Here is a 21,579-nt window from a genome sequence, read left to right on the forward strand (position 1 = left end):
TTTTACTATTAGAAAAATTTAAATTACATAGATGACACCCACTATATTCCGCTGGATGGCACTGCCTGCCCCGAGGGCTTCAGTGAGAACCAGATGGAGTGAGGGGCCTCCCCTGGCCCCACTTCACCGGCTGCCAATGAGAAGGCCCCTCGAGGGGGCCTGGCCTGTGCCACACACAGTGCCTGACAGACTCAGGGAATGGACGGACGACCTGGGAAGGGGCACAGGGAAAAGAAGCTCCTCATGACACAACTCTCCCACCTTTTATTCAACAAAGGGATGGGGCTGGAGACGCAAGGACAGGACAACAGCACAGCTTCAATAAATAAGAAATGGGGCAACAGTGGGGCCCGTGCCTGCACAGCCCACATAAATAACCAGGTTGCTGAGCCAGGGTGGAGACGAGCGGGGCAGTTGCCCGCACTGCCCACACTAAGGGACAGACAAACCAACACCACAGGGACACAGACCACCTAAGGCAGAGGTGCCTCTCCAGCCTCTCACACACCCTCCCCGAAAGCTCCTGATATCGTGGGGGTGGCTGGGCCCCACCCAGGTCAGGTCTGTTTGATCAATTTGAATAAATAAAAACAGCAGGTCGGAGGCAGGCACATGCATTCAGCCCCTTCTGTGGGCAGGGCCGTGGATGGGCAGCCCCATGGGGGCTTGAAGGCGGAGGCCCTGGAAGCAGCAAAAATGGGGCCAGATGAAGCGACTAGCGGGAGGGGCGGCAAGGAGGTGAGCTCGCACCCACAGCACAGCCCAGAGCCCGCAGGGAGCTGGAGAGGCCCTGGGCACTTGGACTTCACAGTCAGAAAAAGGGGGACCCAGAGACGGCCAGGGACTTGCCAGGGATTAGAACCCAGGGACTCAGACTCCCTGCCCGAGGCATTTTGTTGCCCCTCCCCTGCACAGGTCCTGCCGGGAGAGGAGGGGAGGCACATCTGCTCTGGGGCCCTGGACAGAGGCAGGAGGTGGCTAATTACCAAGGGTGGGGCCAGGGGTGCCAAGCAGAGGGCCCCTCCCATCATCACGGCCTGGCCTCCTGGTGGCACAGAGGATCTTACGGGTCCCAGGATCTGACCAGGGCACAGGGTCAGGGCATCCTGCAGGGAAGGAACTGGGTGGCAGGGGCGGGTGGGCTTTCAACTAGCTCCTGTGACTGCGCCTGCCGCGGCCTCCTCGCTGGGGCAGACACTGCCGCCTCCAGCCTTGCCGTTTTGTCTGCTGGGCCACTGCTTCTGGATCCTCGCAGGCCCAGCTGCAGCTCGACCTCCTCCAGGAAGCCTTCGAACCTCCCAGGACAGGGCTGCGGTGCCCTCAGATGACCAGGTTGCTCTCACTTAGCCGGACCACATAGCGGCTCTCCTGGGGGACAGAATGACTGGTCAGAGCTGAGGCTCCAGGACAGTGGCCCCTGCCCAGGGGTCCCTGCCCCTCCACCCCTGCCCCATCTGCGGGCAGGGCAGACACTCCCTCTCTGTGGCCCTCACCTCGGCCTTCTTCTCTGCGGGGGGCTTTGGCCACTTAGTATGGCTTCCACTACTTCCCAGGAGTGCCCGCTGCTCAGTGGGGTGGCCAGCTTGTGGGGAGTCAGTGAAATCACCCACTGAGGGCCCAACCTCCGTGATGGTCTTCACCTCAGAGGCCCATGAATTTGTCCGCTGCTCAGGAATTCGGGCCACGCGGAACCTGTGAAGAGAGGTGGTGCGATCATCCCCCGATTAGAGGAAGAACCCCGAAGCAGAGAAGGCAGCAGGTTCATTGGTCAGAGCCTGAGCCCTTCCCACACCCTTTTATCCACAGATGAGCCCCCAACCCTAGTTTGCAGGTAGACAGGCCCTTGGCCTGAGGGGCCCCAGGTGTGACCAGTAGCCAGGATCCTGCCTCAGGGACCCAGGGCTCCATGTGAGAGGATCGCTGAGCAGACCCCTGGCCACCCCACTGCCCAGAGGCACCTGAGGCCAGGAAGGGAGGTGGGGTGTCACCAGGCAAGGTATCTGGGGCTCAACCTGGGGCCCTGCTGCCCCCCACTCACACCCTGGCTGTCGTCTCTCCCTGACCCTGCTTCGTGTGTGCCCACCTCACCTGCCCACAGACAAGATAGTGATCTCGCCCTGGCGTCCGGCCTTGGCGCTGGCCTTGGGCGCCCTGGCTGGGTTGGGCAGGAATCTGGGAGCGGGAGTGGTAGCGGCCGCAGCTTCAGGGGACAGCAGCACCTCGGGCCACTTCTGGTTACAACGGGAGCAGCAGACGCCAGAGAGCGAGGCCAGGCCCTGCACGGTGTGGAGGTGGTGGTAGTGTGGGCAGATGTACGGCATGCTGGGTCCGGGCGGCAGCCTATGGAGGGCACAGGTGGCAGGGTCACGAGGGCAGACCGGGACCAGGAGACCACAGAAGGTGGTGAAGGGTATTGAGGTGACAGGAGAGGGAGCATCCCCAGGTGGTGAGTCCCCAGGAAGTGGGCTGATTAGCTGGTTAGGGGCTCCCCTTACCACCTGCCCACTCACCTGGGCACAGGCCGGTGGCTGGTTTGTACCAGCTGTTTGCTGTGATACTCCTTCAGCAGCTCCTCCAGGGCCGCTGCATTCTCTGTGGGCAGCTGAAGTCAGAACCCGGCTCTGGGCCATGAGGGGCACTCCCCCAGGACCCCTTGTCTCAGTACCAATCCCCTGACCTACCTGCCATCCCCTCCCTGCCTGGGGCACCTGCCTTTCCGCCCCCCGCCCCCGCACCTCCCCAATCAGGCAAGAATAGGGGGGGAAGGGGGCAGCACCATCCATCACACAGGTCAGAGAGGGGAGGCTGGCCCGGTGACCCCTGAGGCTGCCTCGCAGGCTCTGAGAGGAGACCCTCCTCTCCCGGGCACAGGGATAGTCAGGCCTTCTCCTCACCTTTCTTCTCCGTGATCAGGCGCACCAGGACCCCGATGGTGTCCTCGTTGGCGTCTTCAGCCCCGTAGGCGGGGTTGTTCCCTGGGGTCAGAAGAGGAGGACTGTGATTCTGGGGAAGTGAGGAGGGTGGAGCCCCAGACTCGAGCTATACCAACACGTGGCAGCAGAGGGCGCACCAAGCCTTCCTAGGCGCTGGGCTCCAAGCCTGGGTGTTCACAAACCCGTCCAGGCCGCAGCTCTGAGAAGCCCGTTATCACCCTCACTGCTCAGCATCACTGCTCCCTGCACCCACAGCCCCGGTGCTGAGCAGTGTCAGGCCCATCTGAACTCCACCGTTCCTGCAGGGAGAGTGAGGGCCCGGGCAGCGCTTCTGGGGCCTGCCCTCTCCCCCCTCAGCCAACACCTCCTGCAGACACTGCCAATCCCAGGCCTGTTACCTCCCCGCACACCCTCCTGTCTATAAGCTGACTGAGGGCGCTTGGCCAGCTCAGGGCCCAAGCCTCAAAGGCATGAAGATGGGCCACGTGCTCAATCCTGGGCCAGCAGCAAACAGCTCCTAGGACAGCATTTGGAAAAACCCTAACTTAACTCTGGTGCCGTGTCACATACAGACATTTTTTGATATTTGCAACCACAGTAAAACAAAGACATATTTTTGATATTTATGTTATATATTTAAATGCCATTTAACAAAGAAAAATCAACCAAAAAAATGAGTTCGCGTGTCACCTCTGACACGCGTGTCATAGGTTCGCCATCACTGTCCTAGGACTTGTACCGAAAGCAGCCAGCAGTTAAAGTTAGTCCTGAGCTGGGAAAACAAGGGAGTCCCAGGCGAGGTGGCCTGAGTTACCAGGCCCAAAGCTCCGGTCTCCATCCTGCCCCCCAGACTTTATCGTCAGGAGTTGGGAAGGGCTCTGGCCAGGCCCAGGCAGCCTGAGGCACTGGCACAGGAGGTGCCGTTTCAATCTCAACTTGGCCATAGGCTCCTATGGGCAATATATGTGCACATGCCCTCCTGGCCTTTGGGTAGAGTGGGGTGTGGGGAGGAGACAAGGGGCCTAGGGCCCGGGGGTGGGGGTGGGAGAAACACACGTCTGTCTCCCTTTGGTCCAGGACTCATAGCTCAAACCACAGCCCGGAAACCCAAGCCTCGCCTGGTGCCTGCCCAGGACAGCTGCCCTTCAGGCCAGAGGTCAGAGGTCACTTTGAGGATCGAGTAGGAGGTCAGACCCTCGAACCACACACACACTGTAGCCCTGAAGAGTTCAGACCCCTTCAGCCAGGCATGGCTGCACCCAAAGTGGGAATCCCACTACAGCCACTTAACCTGCTCTATCCATCACCACCTCGAGCCACCACATCCTCCCTTCTACCTTGTCAGTGGCCCACATGCAGCACCTCCCGGAAGCCCTCCTGACTTGCCCTCTGCAGGCCTCTCCCTGTCAGACCCTCCGGGCCAAACAGGATCCCTCGGGCAGCCCCCCAGCTGAGCTGGGCCGGCCCGTGCCCTCTGGCCTCCCCACCAGGACTCCGGGCCAGCCTCACCGCTGCCTCCACCTCCTTGTTGCCCGACTTCCTTGTTGGCAGTGCAGTGGTAGCCCTTCCGCTTGAGCAGGTTACACACCAGGATGCCCAGCAGCCCCATGAGGCAGAAGATGGGTACGATGGCGATAACTGCGTACGGGGCCGCTGTCTCCTCGGGGCCGCCTGCCCGCGTGCTGTTCCCAGGCGGCCGAGTCTCCCCGGTGCCTCTGGCCCCTGCCGCCACCGCCACACCACGTCGGGTCCGCCTCCTCCGCTCTGAGCACCACGGAGGACAGAGGCATGGAGGCAAGACAGAGGCAGAGAGAATCACACAGTGGGACCAGGGCCCGAGTCAGGGTGTGCGTGGGTGTGCGTGGACGTGTGTGGGCGCTGATGTGTTCAGAGCTGCCCACGCCTTGCCATGTGGGGGAAACAAGGTCCAACTCACCCCCAGCCCCTCCTATTTGGCCATCTGATTGGTCAGCGTGAGCAAGGCCTCTCCAGGCCACAGGTGGTCAGAACCTCATCCCCCGTCACCCCTCCTGCTGGGTCAGAGGGATGCGCAGATGGCACCCGTGTGCGTGCCTGGGCACAGGGACACTGGGTCCTGCCTCCCCGTGACCTGGTCCGTGAGTTAGTTGCCCCGACGGGTAAGAGGAGGTGCGTGTGTGTATGTGTACAAGCATGTGCGCTCACACTCATCTGCATGTGTGTTTCAGGGGATGAGGATGGGGGTCAGACAGGTCAGGATGGGAGCCCTCCTGCTGGGTGGCCTCTGCCACTCAGAATGACTTGGGCCAACAGACAGCCAGTGGAACAATTTGACCACGTCCTGCTGGACTCCCCCTGGCTGTTCACCTTCCCGTGTGCTGAGGGAGTGAGGACCCCGCTGCCCTAGATGGACACTGTGGGGGTCCCTGGGCTCAAGCTCACCAGACCCCCTCCCACACATACCCGAGGCCCCATCTGCCACTCACCGTAACAACCGCGAGGACCCAGAGGTGTCCAGGAGCACGGCTGACAGGGAGCACCGGGGACCTCTGAAGGGGCGAACCACCTACGGGGGGGAGACATCACTGAGACCCAGAACTTTCCTCAAAGAGACTGGACTCCTTTCTACTGGACACCCACACTGGTCCTTACCCTCCCGTTTCACAGATGGGAGGACTGAGGCCCGCTCAGGGGCTGGGTGAAGCTGGGGCCAGGATCCAGAGTCCTGGTCACCTGGCATGAACTCCCACGCCCCACCCCATGGCTCACCCAGGCTGGCAGTCTCCACATAGTGTGTCTTGAGTCACTGTGCCCGCCCGGGCCTCCAGCCTCCCTCGAAGGCTGCAGCGGGAGTGGGACTGGCATGGGCTAGAGCCCCACGAGGCTGAGAAGGTGCCCAGGGGGCAGGACCTGCATAATGTGCCCTGCCCCAGGTCCTGTGGGAGGGAAAGGGTGAGAACGAAGCCAGGAAGCCCGTCCCTGGCCCTCAGGAGTCTTCCTAGGACAGGGCGGATGGGCAGGGCGAGCTCACCAGGTTGGGCTCCTCCCCGGGTGGGCACTGCCAAGGGGTCGTTGATGTTGGCATAGCCAGAGGCCAGGGCAGCAACTGGAAGAGCAATGGGCAGGGCACACTGAGCAGAAAGCCCTGGGCCATGGCACCTCTGGGCTGTCTCTCCACCACCCGCTTCCTGATGCCCAGGAGTGGGGACTGAAGACCCCAGGCCTCAGGGATCCTCTGGAACCTCACCCTCACGCGGCAGGTAGAGCCTGCTCGTCCCGGACCTGCCGCACGGCCACCGCCCAGGGAGGGAGAGAGCACATCTGTGCTGGAAATGCCGGAAAGCCCCGGCCAGCTGCTCGGGACCTCCAGCCTCTGAGTCACACCTCTTCCGTCCTCCAGGACGAGGGGGGATGCTTCCGAATTCCTCTCCAGTTCCGCCCTGCTTCCTGCTGCCTTGCCCCCCAGCACAGCTGGGCCTGTCATCAGCCGGCCTCTGTGCATCATCCCTGGGGCCAACGCTGCAGCTGGCACTTCCTATTCTGGGCCCTTGGCTGAGTCTCCAGCAGCACATCCTCCTCCGTGACCTCCCCGTCACCCAGGCCACCCCCGCACCACTCAGGGCGGGAACGTCCCAAGAGAAGGGTCTCTACTCGTGTCCCAGCCATTCCATTGGGAGCTCCCTCTGCTTCCCTCTCCAGGTGTGAGCTGTCTGCCCTGAACCCTGTGCTGTGGGGAGACCCCCTGGTGCTCTGGTTTTGCTTTGGGGGTGGCAGGTGCAGAGCAGAGCCATCCGTCCTGAAGGGCAGAGGGAATGTTACGTAGGAGGCTCTGGGGACCGCCTCAGGCCCAGACCTGGCTCCCGGCAGCAGGGTCAGTGTGGGCCAAGAGGCCCTGGCGAGGGTCAGACGGGCTCCCGGGAAGAGCCGGGAACCAAGCGCACCCCAGCACGGGTCCTGAGCAGCCTTCAGGCTCCATCTCCTCGGGGGGCCGGGCCCAGGGCTCGGCTCGGCGATTCTGGTGTCCCCGCCACAGTCCCATCCCCAACTCACCACAAGGAAGCAGGTCAGCGGCCAGTGCGGTGGAGGGCCCAGCTTCATCCTCAGCTTCCTCCTCAGGCCCCGTGGTCCCCCGCCTACGGCAGACGGAGGGGAGGCTCAGGAAGAGAACAGCCGCTTCCAGGACAACTGGATGGGAGTGTGTGAGGTCTGCTGGGCAGGCAGCGCTCTGGCGAGGCTGGGCCTACACTGACTGCCACCCGCCTTCAGCCCTCCAGCCTGAGTGGAGCAGGGGGTGTCCTGTCCGGGGCCAGCCTCCCAGGGCAGCACAGATTGGAGGAGGCTTCCCAGGGGGTCGGGCTTCCAGAAACTGCCAGGTGGCATGGGCAGGGGGCCTGGGAGGAAGGAAGCCTGTGACTGCATCCCTGCCGATGTGGGTAAGAGAGCTTGCAACAGCGTGCCCGCCTGCTCAGGCTCCTGCCCCTCAGAACATGCAGGCCTCGCCCATGCCCCCTCCTGCTCGCTGCCTTCACTCTTGCTGTTCCTGCTCAAAGAAGGCCCTTCCTCCCACCCTTCAAAGCCCAATACCAGGCGACTCTCTCCAGAAGCTTCTCTAGACCACCTCTCCCCAAAGCTGGGTTAGGCCCCCAGAGCTCCTGCATGTACCCCAACTCCATTAGAGTCCTGGCCCTCTCATGTGTCCACTGTCCACCCCCAGCTGACTTCCCCACAAGGACCTGGGGACGGCCCTGGGGTGGTCATGGTGCCCAGCGCTCAGCCGCCCTCCTCCCTTGGGCACCTCCTGGGTGCCAGGCACAGGAAATAATATGAATCCCAGCGAGACGGACAGGGTCCTGTCCTCAGGGAACTCACACCACAGGGCTGACCAACGGCCAACTGGCTAGATCCCCGTGCAATGGGCACCGGCTGAGAGGCTGAGGTGGCCTCCGCTGAGGGAAGCCTCCGGCCAGTGGGCAGGGTGGGAACAGCAGAAGGACTGGCTCGGACAACAAGAGGGATCGTGGCAAAAGGAGGAAGTTCCCAAGGAGCCCTTCCAGGCTCAGGAGGGGGAGGATCGATATTTGTCAGAGGCCCCTGGCCAGGTGGGGCCTCTGAACCCTGAGGGGTGGCACTGGAGAGCCCAGTCCCTACCCCAGGGCCCCAGCAGGTTGAGGGGACCCTGCCTGGTGCCCCGAGCTCCTTGGGAGAGCCCCTCAGCCTATGGTGGCCTGGGCTTCCCACTTGAAAAAGGAACCGGAGGAGGACGATCTGGCCGGGCCCAGCACAGACCTCGCAGGCAGGGACTGGTCACACCACGGGAGGGGGCGGGGAGGCGCAGCAGCCACACCAGGGGCTCTCCAGGTCGCTGGCAATGGCTCCGGCCCGAGGCCAGCTCAGGGGAAAACCTGGGACAGAATGTCGGGCCAGAGTAGAGTGAAGGCTGCACCCTGGCAGCCAGCACCCAACAGGTGACAGACACCCCCTGACCTCTCCCCCCCCTGCCCCGCCCCCTCTCACTCGGTCACAAGGCTTCCTTTCTAGTGTCTGCCCCACAGTGAACCTTCACCCGGGCAGCTCACCTCCCCGAGCCCCCCAGCCCCCCGGTCTTCATAGGCTCTAACCCACAGGCTGCCCATGCGCCCCAAGTCCTCAGGCTGGTCCCAAAGCCCTGCCAGGTCACCAGACCCAGCGCCCCTCCATGTCCCTGGGTGGGCTCAGAGGGCTGGGGCAGGAATGAAATGTCAGAGGCACAACAGCCACACCCCCTGTCCCACCCCTGGCCCCTGCGGGGTGACCTGAGCCCACGGGGAGGGCTGTGCAGCTGCTCATCTCCAGACAGGCAGGGACCTGTGATCTGGAGGCTTCCGGGAGCAAAATGGGGGTCCAAAGGCCCAGACGTAAAACCAGAGAGGACCCACTTAGGCGCATTCACAGACACTCACCGCCTGGAGCCCTGCCGCCCTCCAATTACGTACCTTCTAATTACCCCAAACCGGCACTTACCCCAGTCTAGCCCCCAAGCCTCTGCTTACAGCCGCCTCCCCAGCCCCACACTCAGCCCAGACTGAGCCCCCAAAGGGCCTGCCCAGTCAGGCAGCCGCCAGCCAGCTGCCCCCCCCCCCCAGCACCCCCTTCCCACCAGGCCTCCAGCATCTCAGCCCTGGAGCCCTGGGACCTCCATCACAAGGCAAGCCCCTGGGATGGGTGGGGGTCTGGGAAGGCTCCATCCCCACCCACTGCTGGTCCTGACTCCCCAAAGCCTGCACCTCCCAGGGCTTCCCAGAGGGGGCAGGGGGGCAGACCGAGGCCCTGGGAAGCACAGTGCCCACGGCCAGGGGCCTCCCCGCCTGCCCCCTGCCCCTGGCAGAGAAGCCCTCGGGGCCCCAGGGACAGAGAAGGAAGTGAGCTTGGAGGCCACTCCTCCCCGCTGGGGCCCCACCAACTCCCTCGGGGACGCAGGCCCCGACTTCACCTCCAGGGGCCTCAGCGTCCTCCCAGGGCAGGGCTGTCAGTCGTGAGGTTTAAATGAGGTAACAGGAGCCTAAAGTAGGTCGTGGGAGTTCCTCCCCCCAGGCCCTGCTTTCCGGAGGCACCTCCTGCCCAGGCAGGTAATTAAGCATTTGTTTGCTTGCGTATCTATTGTTTGCCCCCCCACCAGACAGCAGCCGCGGCAGGGACGCTGTCTCATTCACCACAAAGCCCGCCCCAGCCCCGTCTGGGGCGGGAGGCCTCTACCCAACAGGCTCCCAGGAGCAGGGGCTTCCTCACACCCGGCCCCGCCCTGCCCTCCAAAAATACCCAAACATTTAGACCCAGAAATTCCCTGGAAAAAGGTCAACTAACAAAGCCACCAGGGCGAGGGCCCTTGAGGCCAGGGAGCATCAGGGAGGCGCAGCCCCGGAGGCCAGAGAGAAAGAGGAAGCCGCGCCCCCGCCCAGGCCGTGGCAGCTTCCCCTTTCCCAGAACTGAAGCGCGGGGTCAGGGCACCCAGCCCCTCTCCAGCCTCACCCCAGCCACCTTGTCATCGCCACCAAACCCTGAAGGTCTCCGGGCCTCACGCCCACCCCAAGACCACCTACCTCCCTGGCCTCCAGCTCAGCCCCACCTGCAGCCTAGGTGTCTGGTCTGAGGTCTGGCCCCAGCCCCACCCACTCCAGCTGCTCCGAGCGGCTCCGGCTCGGCTGTCAGCGCCCCACACTCGCCTCTCTTACCCCGGCGCTGGCATCTGCTGTTTCTTCTGCCCAGAAACATCCTCCCGTCAGCAGGCCAACACCTACTCTTCCTTCAGAGCTCAGCTCAAAGGCACTTCCTCCTGCAGTAATCATCCTGTGTGCGACCATCCTGTTTACCCAGCCCCTTCCCCAGCACAGGGCCTGGCCGGCGTGGGGGGAGAAGGCGCTGAACCGAAAGCAGGCGCCCTCAGGAGGGCCAGAGAGCAGGCTGATCACTAAGGAGCCCACGGGTGGGGGTGAGCTGGGGGTCTGAACCTGGAGCTGAGCCCCTGGGCTCACTTGGGGGGAACCAGCCTGACTTGCTTGCTCTTCGCTGGACCTCCGGCCGTGGACCCTCCCCCACCACACAGAGGGCTGATGAGGGAATTCACGCGAACAAAGCTAGCTCTTAATGAGCATGTGCTGTGCCTCAGTTTGCCCACGTGCACATTGTGGAGGGCGGACAGCACGCACTGGTAGGCAGGTGGAAGCTATAAACGAGACTCTCGTACTGACGTATAATGCTCGGCACAGACGGGCACACAGGAGGTGCCGGGCTGGCCATGGGGAGGCTCTGGGAGGTGGGGAGGGGCAGGAAGGGGGAGGGGTCTGGGAAGGCAATGCCCAGGTCACACCAAGCCCGGCTGCAAGTTGAGAAGCTGGTGCTAACCTCCACCCCCCCACCCCCGCCCCAGGGCCTACGGGAGCCTAGGAGGGTTAGCTGGGGAGGAGCAGGAATGGAACAACTGTGCCTCAGAGGGCTCCCTGCCAAGTGAAGCCGGACTCGGAGCTGGAGCTGGAGGAAGGTGCCCACCTGGGGCAGGCGGGGGGAGGGGGATTCTGTTTCCCAGCTCCAGGGCCTGAGGACCACCCTGCAGCCTCCAGAGCTGGGGCTGCCTGGAAACACAGCTGGATACGCTCCCCTGGGCCCCTCAGCTGCAGCTGCACCAGAGGCGGGCAGACAAAGGCCGCCCATCAATAGAGAAATCCAGGTTAGCGAGGAGCCCGGTGGTTCCCTGGCAACTGGGGCTGAAGTAGGGCAGTGCCCGCAGTGGGCGGCGGCGAGGACAGCTAGGCATCTCCTCCTTCCCATCCTCCATCCTCACGAGAAAGGTAAACGGCCCTCACCCTGTGCTGCCTCCACTCCTCACAGGAGAGATGAGCACCCCCTGCACCCCTGGGTAGACTGCGGCCACGGAGGCTGCTTGAACGTTCACATGGGCGTGAAGGGGTGACGCAGGGTGGAGCTCAGGTCTGACTCTGCTTCCCACCTCACTCCGGCCCCTTCCCTGGAACCAGCGCAGGGCCTGGCTCAGGCACCTGTTCTCGGGCGTCTACCAACCCGGTGGCCGAGGCCAGGCAGGGGGCTGTCACCCAGCACCCAGATGGGCCTCAGGGAAAAGGCACTGCCCCCTCCCCGGGAGCCTCTGGGCACCTGAGGTTTCTCTGCTCCTGTACTCATCTGCACTGCTCTCCTCTGTCCCAGCTCCAGGGAAAGGTGCTGTGAGGAGGAGGAAGTGCAGGGAAGCTGGGAGTTCCACCAGGGTGGGGAGGAGGAAGAGGGGTTTGAGGGGGAGCAGAGGTGCCGGGGTGAAGCTCCTAGGGCTGCTGACAGGCTGGGGCCCGGAGACCTGCAGAGGCTGCCTCAGGGCCACTCAGTGAGAAGGGCACCCAATTCCCACCCCTTCCCAGCCTGGGGCAGCCGTGATGTCCCCACTCACAACCCTGGGGTGAGGACTCCATGCAATGCTAGCTAGCCTCTAACCCTGCTCCCTGGCCCACCCCCGGGGCCGGCCTGCTTCTCCCCTCAGAACTGCCAGCAGGCCTGGGGGGCTCGGTGGGTGACGTGGGCGGGTGGGGCTGAGGGGGCTAAGGCAGCGGTTCTCAACCTGTGGGTCGCAACCCCTTTGGCGTCGAATGACCCTTTCACAGGGGTCGCCGAAGACCATCCTGCATATCAGATATTTACATTACGATGCATAACAGTAGCAACATTACAGTTATGAAGTAGCAATGAACATAATTTTATGGTTGGGTCACAACATGAGGAACTGTATTTAAAGGGCCAGGAGGTTGAGAGCCAATGGCCTAAGGAAAGGGCTGAGGCAGCCAGCCCAGGCCTACCCAGCTGCTGCGGTCGGAGACAAGGGTTAGCCCCTCCCCTGGAGTGGGAGCGGGCAGCAGCCACACCCCCCAGGCCTGGCATTCCCGCTGCTCCTGCATGTCCTGCTCTGCCACCATCCGTCACTCAGCACCCTGCGCTTCCTGCTCAGGCCAGGCAGGGAGGCTGGGCCACCCTTGGCTGTCTCGCTCGGCTCTCAAGACAGGATGGCAAGGGGCCTGGGAGGGCTGGAGGGCACCTCACTGCACTCCCGTCCTGCTGTTGCGACCTCCTCTGAGAAGCCACCTTTGCCTCCCGCGCTGGCCACGCAGCGGGCACCGAACCACTCATGTGCCAGGGCAGCCCTGAGCCTGCTCGGCACAGGCCTTGTTCCATCACCCTGACCGGGCAGACCTGGCCGCGGGGAGTGAGCCCGAGGGGAGACCGCAGCCCCAGCCTGCGCCCTTCTCCATCTCCTCCCGACGTAGGTTGCTGGGGACAGGGACCTTCCGCGGTCACCCGGTGGCGCGGGAGTGGGCAAGGGTGCTGTAGGGACCCCAACATCAAGCCCAGCAGCCGGTGGAGGCGCCGTGGCCTCCCCAGGAAGACCCCGGGCGCCCATTTCCCGGCCCCGTGCAGTCCCGTGTGCACCTGCTCCGTGCTGGCTGAGCCACAGTCGGGAGGTGAAGGCGCTGAGCAGTCAGGACCCGCCCCATGTCTCCGAGCCTCAGTTTCCGCCTCTATAATTTTGGGCAACTGTGCCGGCTCAGCTGACCTCTGGGGGTGGCTGGAGGACCCAGAGTTCACTGGGGACAGTGGTTCTTTCTACAATCAGACCTCAGCCCAGGAGCCACCTCCAGCAGGAAGCCTTTCCTGTCAGGGTGGGCCTTCCCTTCCCCCCTCCCTCTCCCCTTCCCCCCTCCCTCTCCCCTCTCCTGGCCTCTTGGGCCATCACTGTTTGTGGTCGCCCCCAAGAGAGGGAGGCAGGCGAGTCCATGCAGGCGGCTGGGTCCCCAGGAGGGCCAGGTCCCTCCCTGAGCTCACTGCTCCTGCTCACAGAGAGGCTGTGCGGGTCCAAGCGCGCGTCCCTCCTCCTGGGTGCCCTCCTTCCTCCTCTCTCCACCCACACGCTCAGACCCTGCCTCCAGCTGGCTGCAGAGGCCCCTCCGTCCCTTTCCGTCTGTGCCAAGTAGTCAGGGCACACTCAGGGCCACATGGGCAGGTTATTTATAGAGCTCTCATCTTTCCCAGGGTGGCCCAGGAAAGAGTGCTGGCCTTCCAGCAGACAGCCTAGGTTAGGATCCCAGTGTCACCAGGGCTTGCAAGTCCCTTCCCCTCTCTGGGCCTTCTTTTCCCTGCCTGTCCCGGGAGGGGATTGCTGACCCTCTGGGCATGAGGCTAAGGATGTGAGACCCTCGGGGTCCTCATCCCAGGGCTGGGCACACAGTAGGGACACAGCATCACTTCCCTCCTGTCTTCCCTGCTACCCTAGTCCCAACTGGTGGCAATAAGTCCTGGCCTAGGCACCCAAGGGCTCAGCACAGAGTGGGTGCTGACCTTGGCCACAGACCACATCCTAGTTCCCAAATCCTGAGTGGGGGAGGGGCTTGGTGGGTCCCACTGGCTGATCTCAAAAAAAACTGGAAGGGCTGGCCCCAGAGCCCAGGGAGTCTGGCCTCACCCAGCCAGGCCAAGTGCTAAGCAGCCAGCCCCACCAACACTCCCTCCCCTCCCCCCCCCCACCCTCTCCGGGAGCCACCAGCTCCTTCTTGGAAACGGATGAGTGAACCGAACCCTCAGACACCCTGAGGTCTGAGCGAGAGCTTGAGTGCCAGACTCCACACCAGGGGCTGTGACAGCCTAGAGCTGGTCCCCAATTCTGAGTCTTAGCTCCCACTAAGTAGCTTGGGAAGGAGGGGGAACCTTGTCAGTGCTGCTTCGAGGATACCTGCACCCAGGGCCTGGCACACAGCAGGGAGTTTCCTCTGCTCCTACGCTCAGGGGAGGCCTTGAGTCTTCACCCCAACCCCCAGCACACAGGACCCCTCAGAGGCCTGCCCAGCACAGACAGGGCAGCAGGAGAGGGTGGGTTGTTAGACATGCAGTCCCAAAAGTGCCCCACACCTGGCCCTAGCCGCTTTGGTTCAGTGGACAGAGCGTCGGCCTACAGACTGAAGGGGCCCAGGTTCAATTCCGGGCCCCTGGTTGGGGGTTCGATCTGTGTGTGTGTGTGTGTGCGCGCGCGCGCGCACACACACGCGCGCAGGGGGCAGCCAATCAATGATTCTCTCCCATCATTGATGTTTTTCTCTCTCTCTCCCTTCCTCTCTGAATCAAGAATAAAATTTTTTTAAAAAGTTCCCCACACCTGTGCCTGTTCCCAGAGGTGAAGGGGACACCTGGCAAGTGGACCACAACAATAAAGAGAGGCTCACGGGGGGCGGGGAGGGCTTCCTGGGTGAGGGGCTGGGGCTGAACCTGACGGCCAGGAGGGCTCTAGAAAAAGGAGACAAAAGCAATGGCAGAGTACGGCCAAGACCTGGTGGGTGAGATGAGGGGGAAGATTAAAATTCAGAAGGGCCTGGGAAGGATGACTCGATGGCAGGACACGGCGTCTGGACTGTATTTTTAGGCAAAAAGTACGAGTTGCCGTAGGGCGGCCGCTCTGTCGGTGTGAGGACCTGGAAGTGGAGGTGGAGAGGCTGGGACAGAGTCTAAGCAAGGACAGCAGGCCCAGACGGGACGAGCAGGGGAGCCCTGATTCTGTGCCAGTGTCTCGGGCCTGCTTCCTGTCCCGGCCCCACCCAGGTGGGTGCCCTGCCTGGAGGGTGACAGCCAGAATGTCAGGTTCGCGGGTTCTCGGTTAAGTCTCTGCACTTCTCTCAACCTCAGTCTCCCTGTGAAATGCGGCTGGGCCGATGAGCAGGGGCAGGGGGCTGCCTGCCCCTCTAGCCTCCCCTCCTTGGCCAGACGCAGACTATCACACCAGTCCCAGCTGGGGCCACCTAGCCTGGCCTCACTGTCATTCCTATCATCCCGGGAGGCCCAAATTCCCAGAAAGGTTTGGCTTGGGCAGGCAGGGAACATGGTGGGGTGGGACGGGGCCTCCATCAGGGCTAAGACCAGAAAAGGAGGTTAACCCTTGGTTAACCCTTCCCATCTTCCCGCTCCTGAGCCCTGAGCTATTTCCACCTCATTGCTGGGGATGGAAATAACTCAGGCTCAGCCCCAAGAGACTAAGATAGCTATTCTGATCAGCCCCAAGAAGCACAGCTCCAGCCATGCCAGAGAGGACAGCGGGACACCCTGATCCCCAGCTCCAGCTCTCGGCCAGGCAGCAGCAATGGTCAGAGCTGGCAGGGGCCTCTGGGAAAAACGAGGAGGCTGAGGCCCTGAGAGGGTGGGGCACAAGCTCAATGTCACCCCAGCCTGCTCCTACCACAGCACATGGATGGATTTGGGAAAGTGACCCTAGAGCAACTCTGAAGGGGACAGGGCCTCGTAAGTGTGAAGGTCGATGGGGACTCTCAATTATCTTTGCCACCTGCAGCCTGGGCTGCGCTGCCGACTCCTGACACTCTTCAGAGCTATGTGGGCTGGTCCCCAAACCAGTCGCAGGCCGCAGAAGGCAGGAGACAGGCCTTTCTGGCGAGTGGGAGTTGGGGGGAGGCAGGAGGAGGAGGAAGAGCAGGAAGACCACATAACCCAACCACCCCCAAAGTTTCAGACGTGTGTAAACACACACCACACTCAGAACTCACAGTGGCAGACGCTGGCAAGGCCAGGCTCGCCAGCCTCGGTTTAAGGAAGAAAACCCAGCTAAGCCGTGAGCAGATACAGGCATACCTCATTTTATTGAGCTTCCCTTTACTGTGCCTCACAGGTGTTGTGTGTATGTGTGTGCTTTTTGTTTTTGGTTTTTACAAATTAAAGGCAAGCCTCTCCACCAGCAAAAGCATTAGGACTCGTTTAAGGAGATGCTGGCTTTATTACGGAAGCAAACCCCAATCTCTGAGGTGTGCCTGTATTAGGAAGGTGGGTGGCCCTCCCCAGGCATGCACAGGCTTCGGGGGCAGAGGACCTGAATTCCAGTCCTGACACTGTGTGGTCTTGGGCAAGTCACTTCTCTGAGCCTGTTTCCTTCTCTGAAAAACAGCCACTGAATCTCAGAACCACCGTGAGGATTCGACAAGAGCGCTCCACCAAGCGGCGCACAGCCTGTCCTCCCGCCCTCGCCCCACCAGCCGGCAGCCAACATTTCCAGAGGCTTCCAGACCCTCCAGCAGGCGCCCCTCGCCCCCCTGGGCTGGGAGCCAGCTTCCCATTCCACCTGCGTGGGCCTGGCAGACCCTCAGTGGCGGTGGGGGCCCTGCTCCAGCTCCCCAAGGCTCACGGGCAACAAGTCCACGCCCGCTCCTCCTGCAGGACACGGAGAAAGGAGGCCTGGGCCAGGGGAGGCACTGTCTGGGGTCAGGATTTCAGGCTGAGCCTCCAACTCCGTCAAGTCACCAGCGTCTGCCCGGGTATAGCCCTGGGGCCCCCGTGCCACCCCCCACTGCAGTCTTTCTGCCTGAAGGGAGGAAGGGAGAACCGAGGCGGGCGACCCCAAAACAACAGAGGATCCCAAAGTGATGATTCACAGCTCAACACCTCCGTGCGCAGACGGGGAGACTGAGGCCCGGGGGAGCGGGGTCTGAGAGCGAGACGGGCCCAGGGGGGCCGCGCCTGCAGGCCTTCGGGAGGTGGAGCCTGAGGCGGTGTCCCCCCACCGGACGCGGCCCAGCCTGGGCCCCCTCTCCCGCGCCAGGACGCATCACTAAGGGTCCACCCACCTCCCTGAACTGCGCTCCCTAGGGGCGCCCCCTTGAGGACAGCCCAGGAGAGACCCTGTGGCCTGGCACCCTTCCTCCCTCCCCCCAGGGCCGGCCGGTTTTGAGGTCCCGCCTCTTTCCGCCTCTCGGTGCCCCGAGGCGGAGACCCGCACGGACCCTACTTGACCCACAAGCCCGTTGGCTCCAGCGATTGCAGGGCTGCGTCTCGCAGGCACTTGGGGCTCGGGCCCCCCTACTTCACACTCACGTTAGCGAGCGGCCCTGCCCGCCAGTCACACCCTCCGCGCTCAGGCCAGTGCCCCAGCACCCGGGGTCCCGGGGTCCCCGGCGGGGTCACCGCGCACTCCGCCTGGCACCGCGCACAGAGCGCCTGTGTCTGCCAGGCCCGCGTCACCGCCGGTGGCCCGACCGCTCGCGCGCCCGGCTGGGCCGCCTCCGCGCCGTGTCACCCCCAGTCACGGGCTGACACCGTTCGGCCCCCCATTGGGCCGCACCTGGTCCTGGTCTCGGTTCAAGTGTGCCGGGCCGGGGGCGTCTCCGGGCCCGCCGGCTCCTGAACCAGCGAGTCGCGCCGCAGCTGCCCCGCCGCGCGGGCCGAGCCTGCAGTCACGCGGGGGTCTGGGCGCGGGGACTCCGGCCCAGGATGCGGGGGCGGGCGGCGAGGGGCGCGGGCAGGGGCTGCGGGGTCCGCGCGCCGCCGAACTTCCTCGGGGGCCCAGGGAGGCAGCGGGCGCCGCTCGGGTCCGCATCCCTCCGGCCGGCCGCGGGGCAGCGGCCGGGGAGCTGCGCGCACCCTCCTTACCTGGCCGCCCGCGGCAGCTCCCGAGCCCGGCTCCTCGAGCCCACGGGCGGCCGCGCAGCTGCGCGCCTTTTGAATGAATCGCCGGCGGCGGGGACTCGGCACAGCCCACCCCCGGCGTCACGGCCGCCGACCCGCCCCCGACGTCAGGCAGCGGCTCACGCGCCCGCCCCCTGGGGCGGCGGGGGAACTCCTGGTCCCGGCTCTGCTCGGTGTCGCCCTCTCTCGCATCCCCCGGAACTGCGGGGCTCAGCGCGGGGAGAGGCCTCTGCATCGGCCCCTTCTGGGCGCCAACCAAAATGGGCCAAGAAAGACGGGACACCTGGATGCTACTCCGGTTCGGCCAGGATTGCCGCCAGCGGGGCCACCGCTGCCCTCCTGGAAACTGGCAGCTGGGAGGACCGGCCTACTTTGCCTTGTCCAGGCCTGCCCCTGGGAACCCCACCTTGTCCAGGCCTGCCCCTAGGAACCCCACTTTGTCCAGGCCTGCCCCTAGGAACCCCACCTTACCCAGGCCTGCCCCTAGGAACCCCACTTTGTCCAGGCCTGCCCCTAGGAACCCCACCTTGTCCAGGCCTGCCCCTGGGAACCCCACTTTGTCCAGGTCTGCCCCTGGGAACCCCACCTTGTCCAGGCCTGCCCCTAGGAACCCCACCTTGTCCAGGCCTGCCCCTGGGAACCCCACCTTGTCCAGGCCTGCCCCTGGGAACCCCACCTTGTCCAGGCCTGCCCCTGGGAACCCCACCTTGTCCAGGCCTGCCCCTGGGAACCCCACCTTGTCCAGGCCTGCCCCAGGGAACCCCACCTTGTCCAGGTCTGCCCCAGGGAACCCCACCTTGTCCAGGTCTGCCCCTAGGAACCCCACCTTGTCCAGGTCTGCCCCTGGGAACCCCACTTTGTGCAGGCCTGGTGAGAGTGGATCTATAATGCAGGCCCACCTGGTGGGCTCCTGCACATTCCTCAGGGCCCAGCCCAAATCTCCTTCTTCCAGACCTTTCCTGTCTCCACTCTCCACCCCACCCCTCTGCCTGGATAGTTAGTCCTTCCTTCCTGCAGAACAGGTGACACACTGCTCTCCCTTCCTTACCCAAGCTGCCCCCCTGCCGAATGCCATCGCCAGGGCACTATTCCCGTATTCCCAGCTCTGTGACTCGTGCCCCCGGAGCTGTGTGATATGGTGGGCCAGGACCAGACCCCCCCCCCCTCCCCTCCATGTGGTGCCATTCAGAAGATCCCAGGGGCCTTCCCAGGACAGCAGGCTGGAGGCTGGAGGGGGTGCAGGCAGCAGGGAGGGCCTCCTGCTGCAGGCAGAGGCCTGGCTGGAACCAGGGTAATCACAGCCCAAGACAGAGATGGAGGAACATGTCTGCTGGGGTAGGTTGTTGGGGAGGTAAAGAATTCAGAACAGACTGAGTCATAGGACCTGAGCCTGTGAGGTGAGGAGGCAGGGAAGTTCAAGTTCCTGAGCCCAGGAGACTCCAGGAGAACTGGACACGTGCAGAGGGAGGAGGGGGTGGCGAAGAGTTTCCATTTCGCTGGGCCATGCCCAGGTGGTGGGGGAAGGGCAGAAGGAGCTCCAGGTCACTGGCAGGGCCATAGCCCCAGCCTCCTCTTATGTCAATGGAGACCCCCAGGGTGGGAGTGACCCCAGGTCACATATCCCACATTCAAGCTCACAGAGGGAGCCCAGAAAGGACTCATGCTGGAGACCTGGTGAGGGGGCCAGAGCACCCCAGGACGCCCTCCATTCCTGCAAATGTTTTCTTTGTAAGAGGAACTCCTATACCCCGGTTCCAAGTTCTGGCGTTCATGTGCCACTCAACAGACCGAATGGGATATGCTTTTTGGTCAAGCAGCACCGGCTATTAATCCGACACCCTGCAGAGGTGCCAGGCCTGTCCACACAACCAGTTCTCTGGGAGGCTTTAGTCAAATCCCTCCCCTTACTGTTCCCCCATCTGAAAACTAGGGTGGCAAATGGTGACCGCCTGACCTGGCTGAGCGGTAAGTCTGGGCAGCAGTTACCTGAGCCAGGAGAAAACATCAGGGATGAAGAGGCTGAGGTAGTCCTTCCTGTAGTTCTGGGGACGCTGGTTGGCAGCTTTGGGCTCCCAGGCTGCAGCAACATAGGGGCAGGTCTTCGGGAGCCACAGCCTACACACATCTGACCCCACACATTCAGGTTGTGAGGGAGCCAGCCAGGTTATTATTCACTGCCAGCTCTGACTCCCGAACCACAGCAGGCTGCGGAGGGGACCCTGCCCAAGAGTCCGGGAGCATCTAGCCACGACGGTGAGGAGACAGGGAAGGAGCTGTGGAGGCCACAAGACGTTTAGATTGGCTTTTAATGGAGAACCACAGACTGGAGAACAAAGCATTCTCAGAATCACAGGCTTTTAGAACTCTTGGCATCTCAGATGGACCCACAGAATCGTAGCATTACAATCTCTGAGCTCAGGCACCTCAGAAGCCATCTCCTTGAACCTTTCATAGCACAGGGAGCCCGAGAACACCTGCCCTTCATCCTAGGGGCACAGCACAAGGCCCCAGTAAGCTGGGATGAGCTCTGCCAGGCTGGGTCACAGGATCACAGGCATGAGTGTCCTCTGCATGGGAGCCGAGCCCGTGTCAGCATCTGGGGTGGTGGACCAGGAACAGTGGCACCCTCTGCTGGCTGCACTGGAATTCCAAGGGGGGAGTTGAAAGCAGGAGGCATGGGAGGGGGAGTTCATACTCAAATTTCAGTCCTCTGTGTCTGGCTAACCCCCAGCTGGCCAAGTCCTACCCCTTGGAAGGTGGGCTGCCCTCCTATGTATGTGCCTTGGCCCCAGGTGGAGAGTGAATTTGGTTTTAGGAGGAACTGGGTCTTGGGGGCCAGGGTGGGCCTCAGCCTGGGGCAGGGCAGAAATGGAGCTGAGCTGACTGGCCCTGAGGGTTAGGTTCAGTCGGCATTTAGGTCCAGATCCTGGTCTGGGTCTGGAATCCCACTGGGGTTGGGCTTTGGTGTGACACAGACAGGGGCCAAGTCCCAGTGCTGCCACTGCCAGGCTGTGCGGCCGTCAGCAGGTGGCTTCACCCGAGGGCAAGCTCACCCACCCAGGATGTTGTGGGATCTACTGAGACCCTATGTGGGTCTTCTCCCAGGCCGCTGGGCTCAATACCAGGTCTGTTCCCTCTCCTCCCCCACACCCAGTGTTTGCCCTGTGTCCTCCCCACCACCCAGCATCTGGGCTCTGTCCCCATTTATTCCAGTTTGCTGTCTCCCTCCCTAGTTCAGCCCTGACATCTACCTCTGACCCAGCCTGCCTTTGCCAGGCCGGGCTCCTCGTTGGTCATAATGGGCCCAAAATAGCACTTCCTCTTGCGCTTCCTGCACCCCAGCCTGTGGCTTAAGGTCCATGAGGACAAAGTTAAGACTTGGTGTTTGGCAGAAATGCAAAAGCTGTGAAGGGCTCTCAGAGGGCACCTGTGCCCAGAGAAGGCAGACACCTGCCTAGGGCCACACAGTGATAGGAGGCCACAGGGCCGAGGCTTCAGTTAAGATCCCTTGGTCCCCACCCCCCCCAGGTTCCACCCAGGTCTAAGTCAGGGCCTTAGCCGTATTTGCTGCTCCCTTCGCACTCTCCTCTGTGCCCACCCCCAGCCTCAATGCTGTCTTGCTGTGTGACTCAGGTAAATCCCTAGATTTCTCTGTGCCTCACCTTCCCCAGGAGGTAGATGTCCGCAG

General features: G+C 63.0%; 1 protein-coding gene across 2 annotated transcripts; it reads right to left on the reverse strand.

The window, feature by feature from the left end:
• Positions 1 to 246: 246 nt before the first annotated feature.
• RELT (RELT TNF receptor) lies at positions 247 to 17,942 on the reverse strand. 2 transcript variants are annotated; one of them, XM_059708502.1, is made up of 11 exons: positions 17,548 to 17,942; positions 6,963 to 7,045; positions 5,944 to 6,018; positions 5,682 to 5,848; positions 5,399 to 5,478; positions 4,443 to 4,697; positions 2,895 to 2,975; positions 2,511 to 2,592; positions 2,089 to 2,340; positions 1,494 to 1,692; positions 247 to 1,368 (listed from the first exon to the last, which is right to left on the reverse strand). In XM_059708502.1, the coding sequence occupies exons 2-11, from the start codon at positions 7,008 to 7,010 to the stop codon at positions 1,321 to 1,323; spliced, it is 1,287 nt and encodes a 428-aa protein (XP_059564485.1). In that variant the 5' UTR covers positions 7,011 to 7,045; positions 17,548 to 17,942; the 3' UTR covers positions 247 to 1,320. The 2 variants fall into 2 exon arrangements, with proteins under 2 accessions (XP_059564485.1, XP_059564484.1); XM_059708501.1 differs by lacking the exon at positions 17,548 to 17,942 and adding an exon at positions 10,121 to 10,498.
• Between the last annotated feature and the right edge of the window lie 3,637 nt (positions 17,943 to 21,579).

Source organism: Myotis daubentonii, chromosome 9 (assembly GCF_963259705.1).
Source record: "Myotis daubentonii chromosome 9, mMyoDau2.1, whole genome shotgun sequence".
NCBI classification, from domain to species: domain Eukaryota; kingdom Metazoa; phylum Chordata; class Mammalia; order Chiroptera; family Vespertilionidae; genus Myotis; species Myotis daubentonii.

Bases quoted from the DNA above. Each gene is read 5' to 3' on its own strand.
- RELT (XM_059708501.1), bottom strand. From the start codon at position 10,160: ATGTTTCTGGGCAGAAGAAACAGCAGATGCCAGCGCCGGG. The intron at 4,698-5,398 runs GTGAGTGGCAGA...CGTGGTGCTCAG, and splicing joins GGGTCCTCGCGGTTGTTACG to AGCGGAGGAGGCGGACCCGA. The intron at 2,976-4,442 runs GTGAGGCTGGCC...TTCTGACCCCAG, and splicing joins ACAAGGAGGTGGAGGCAGCG to GGAACAACCCCGCCTACGGG.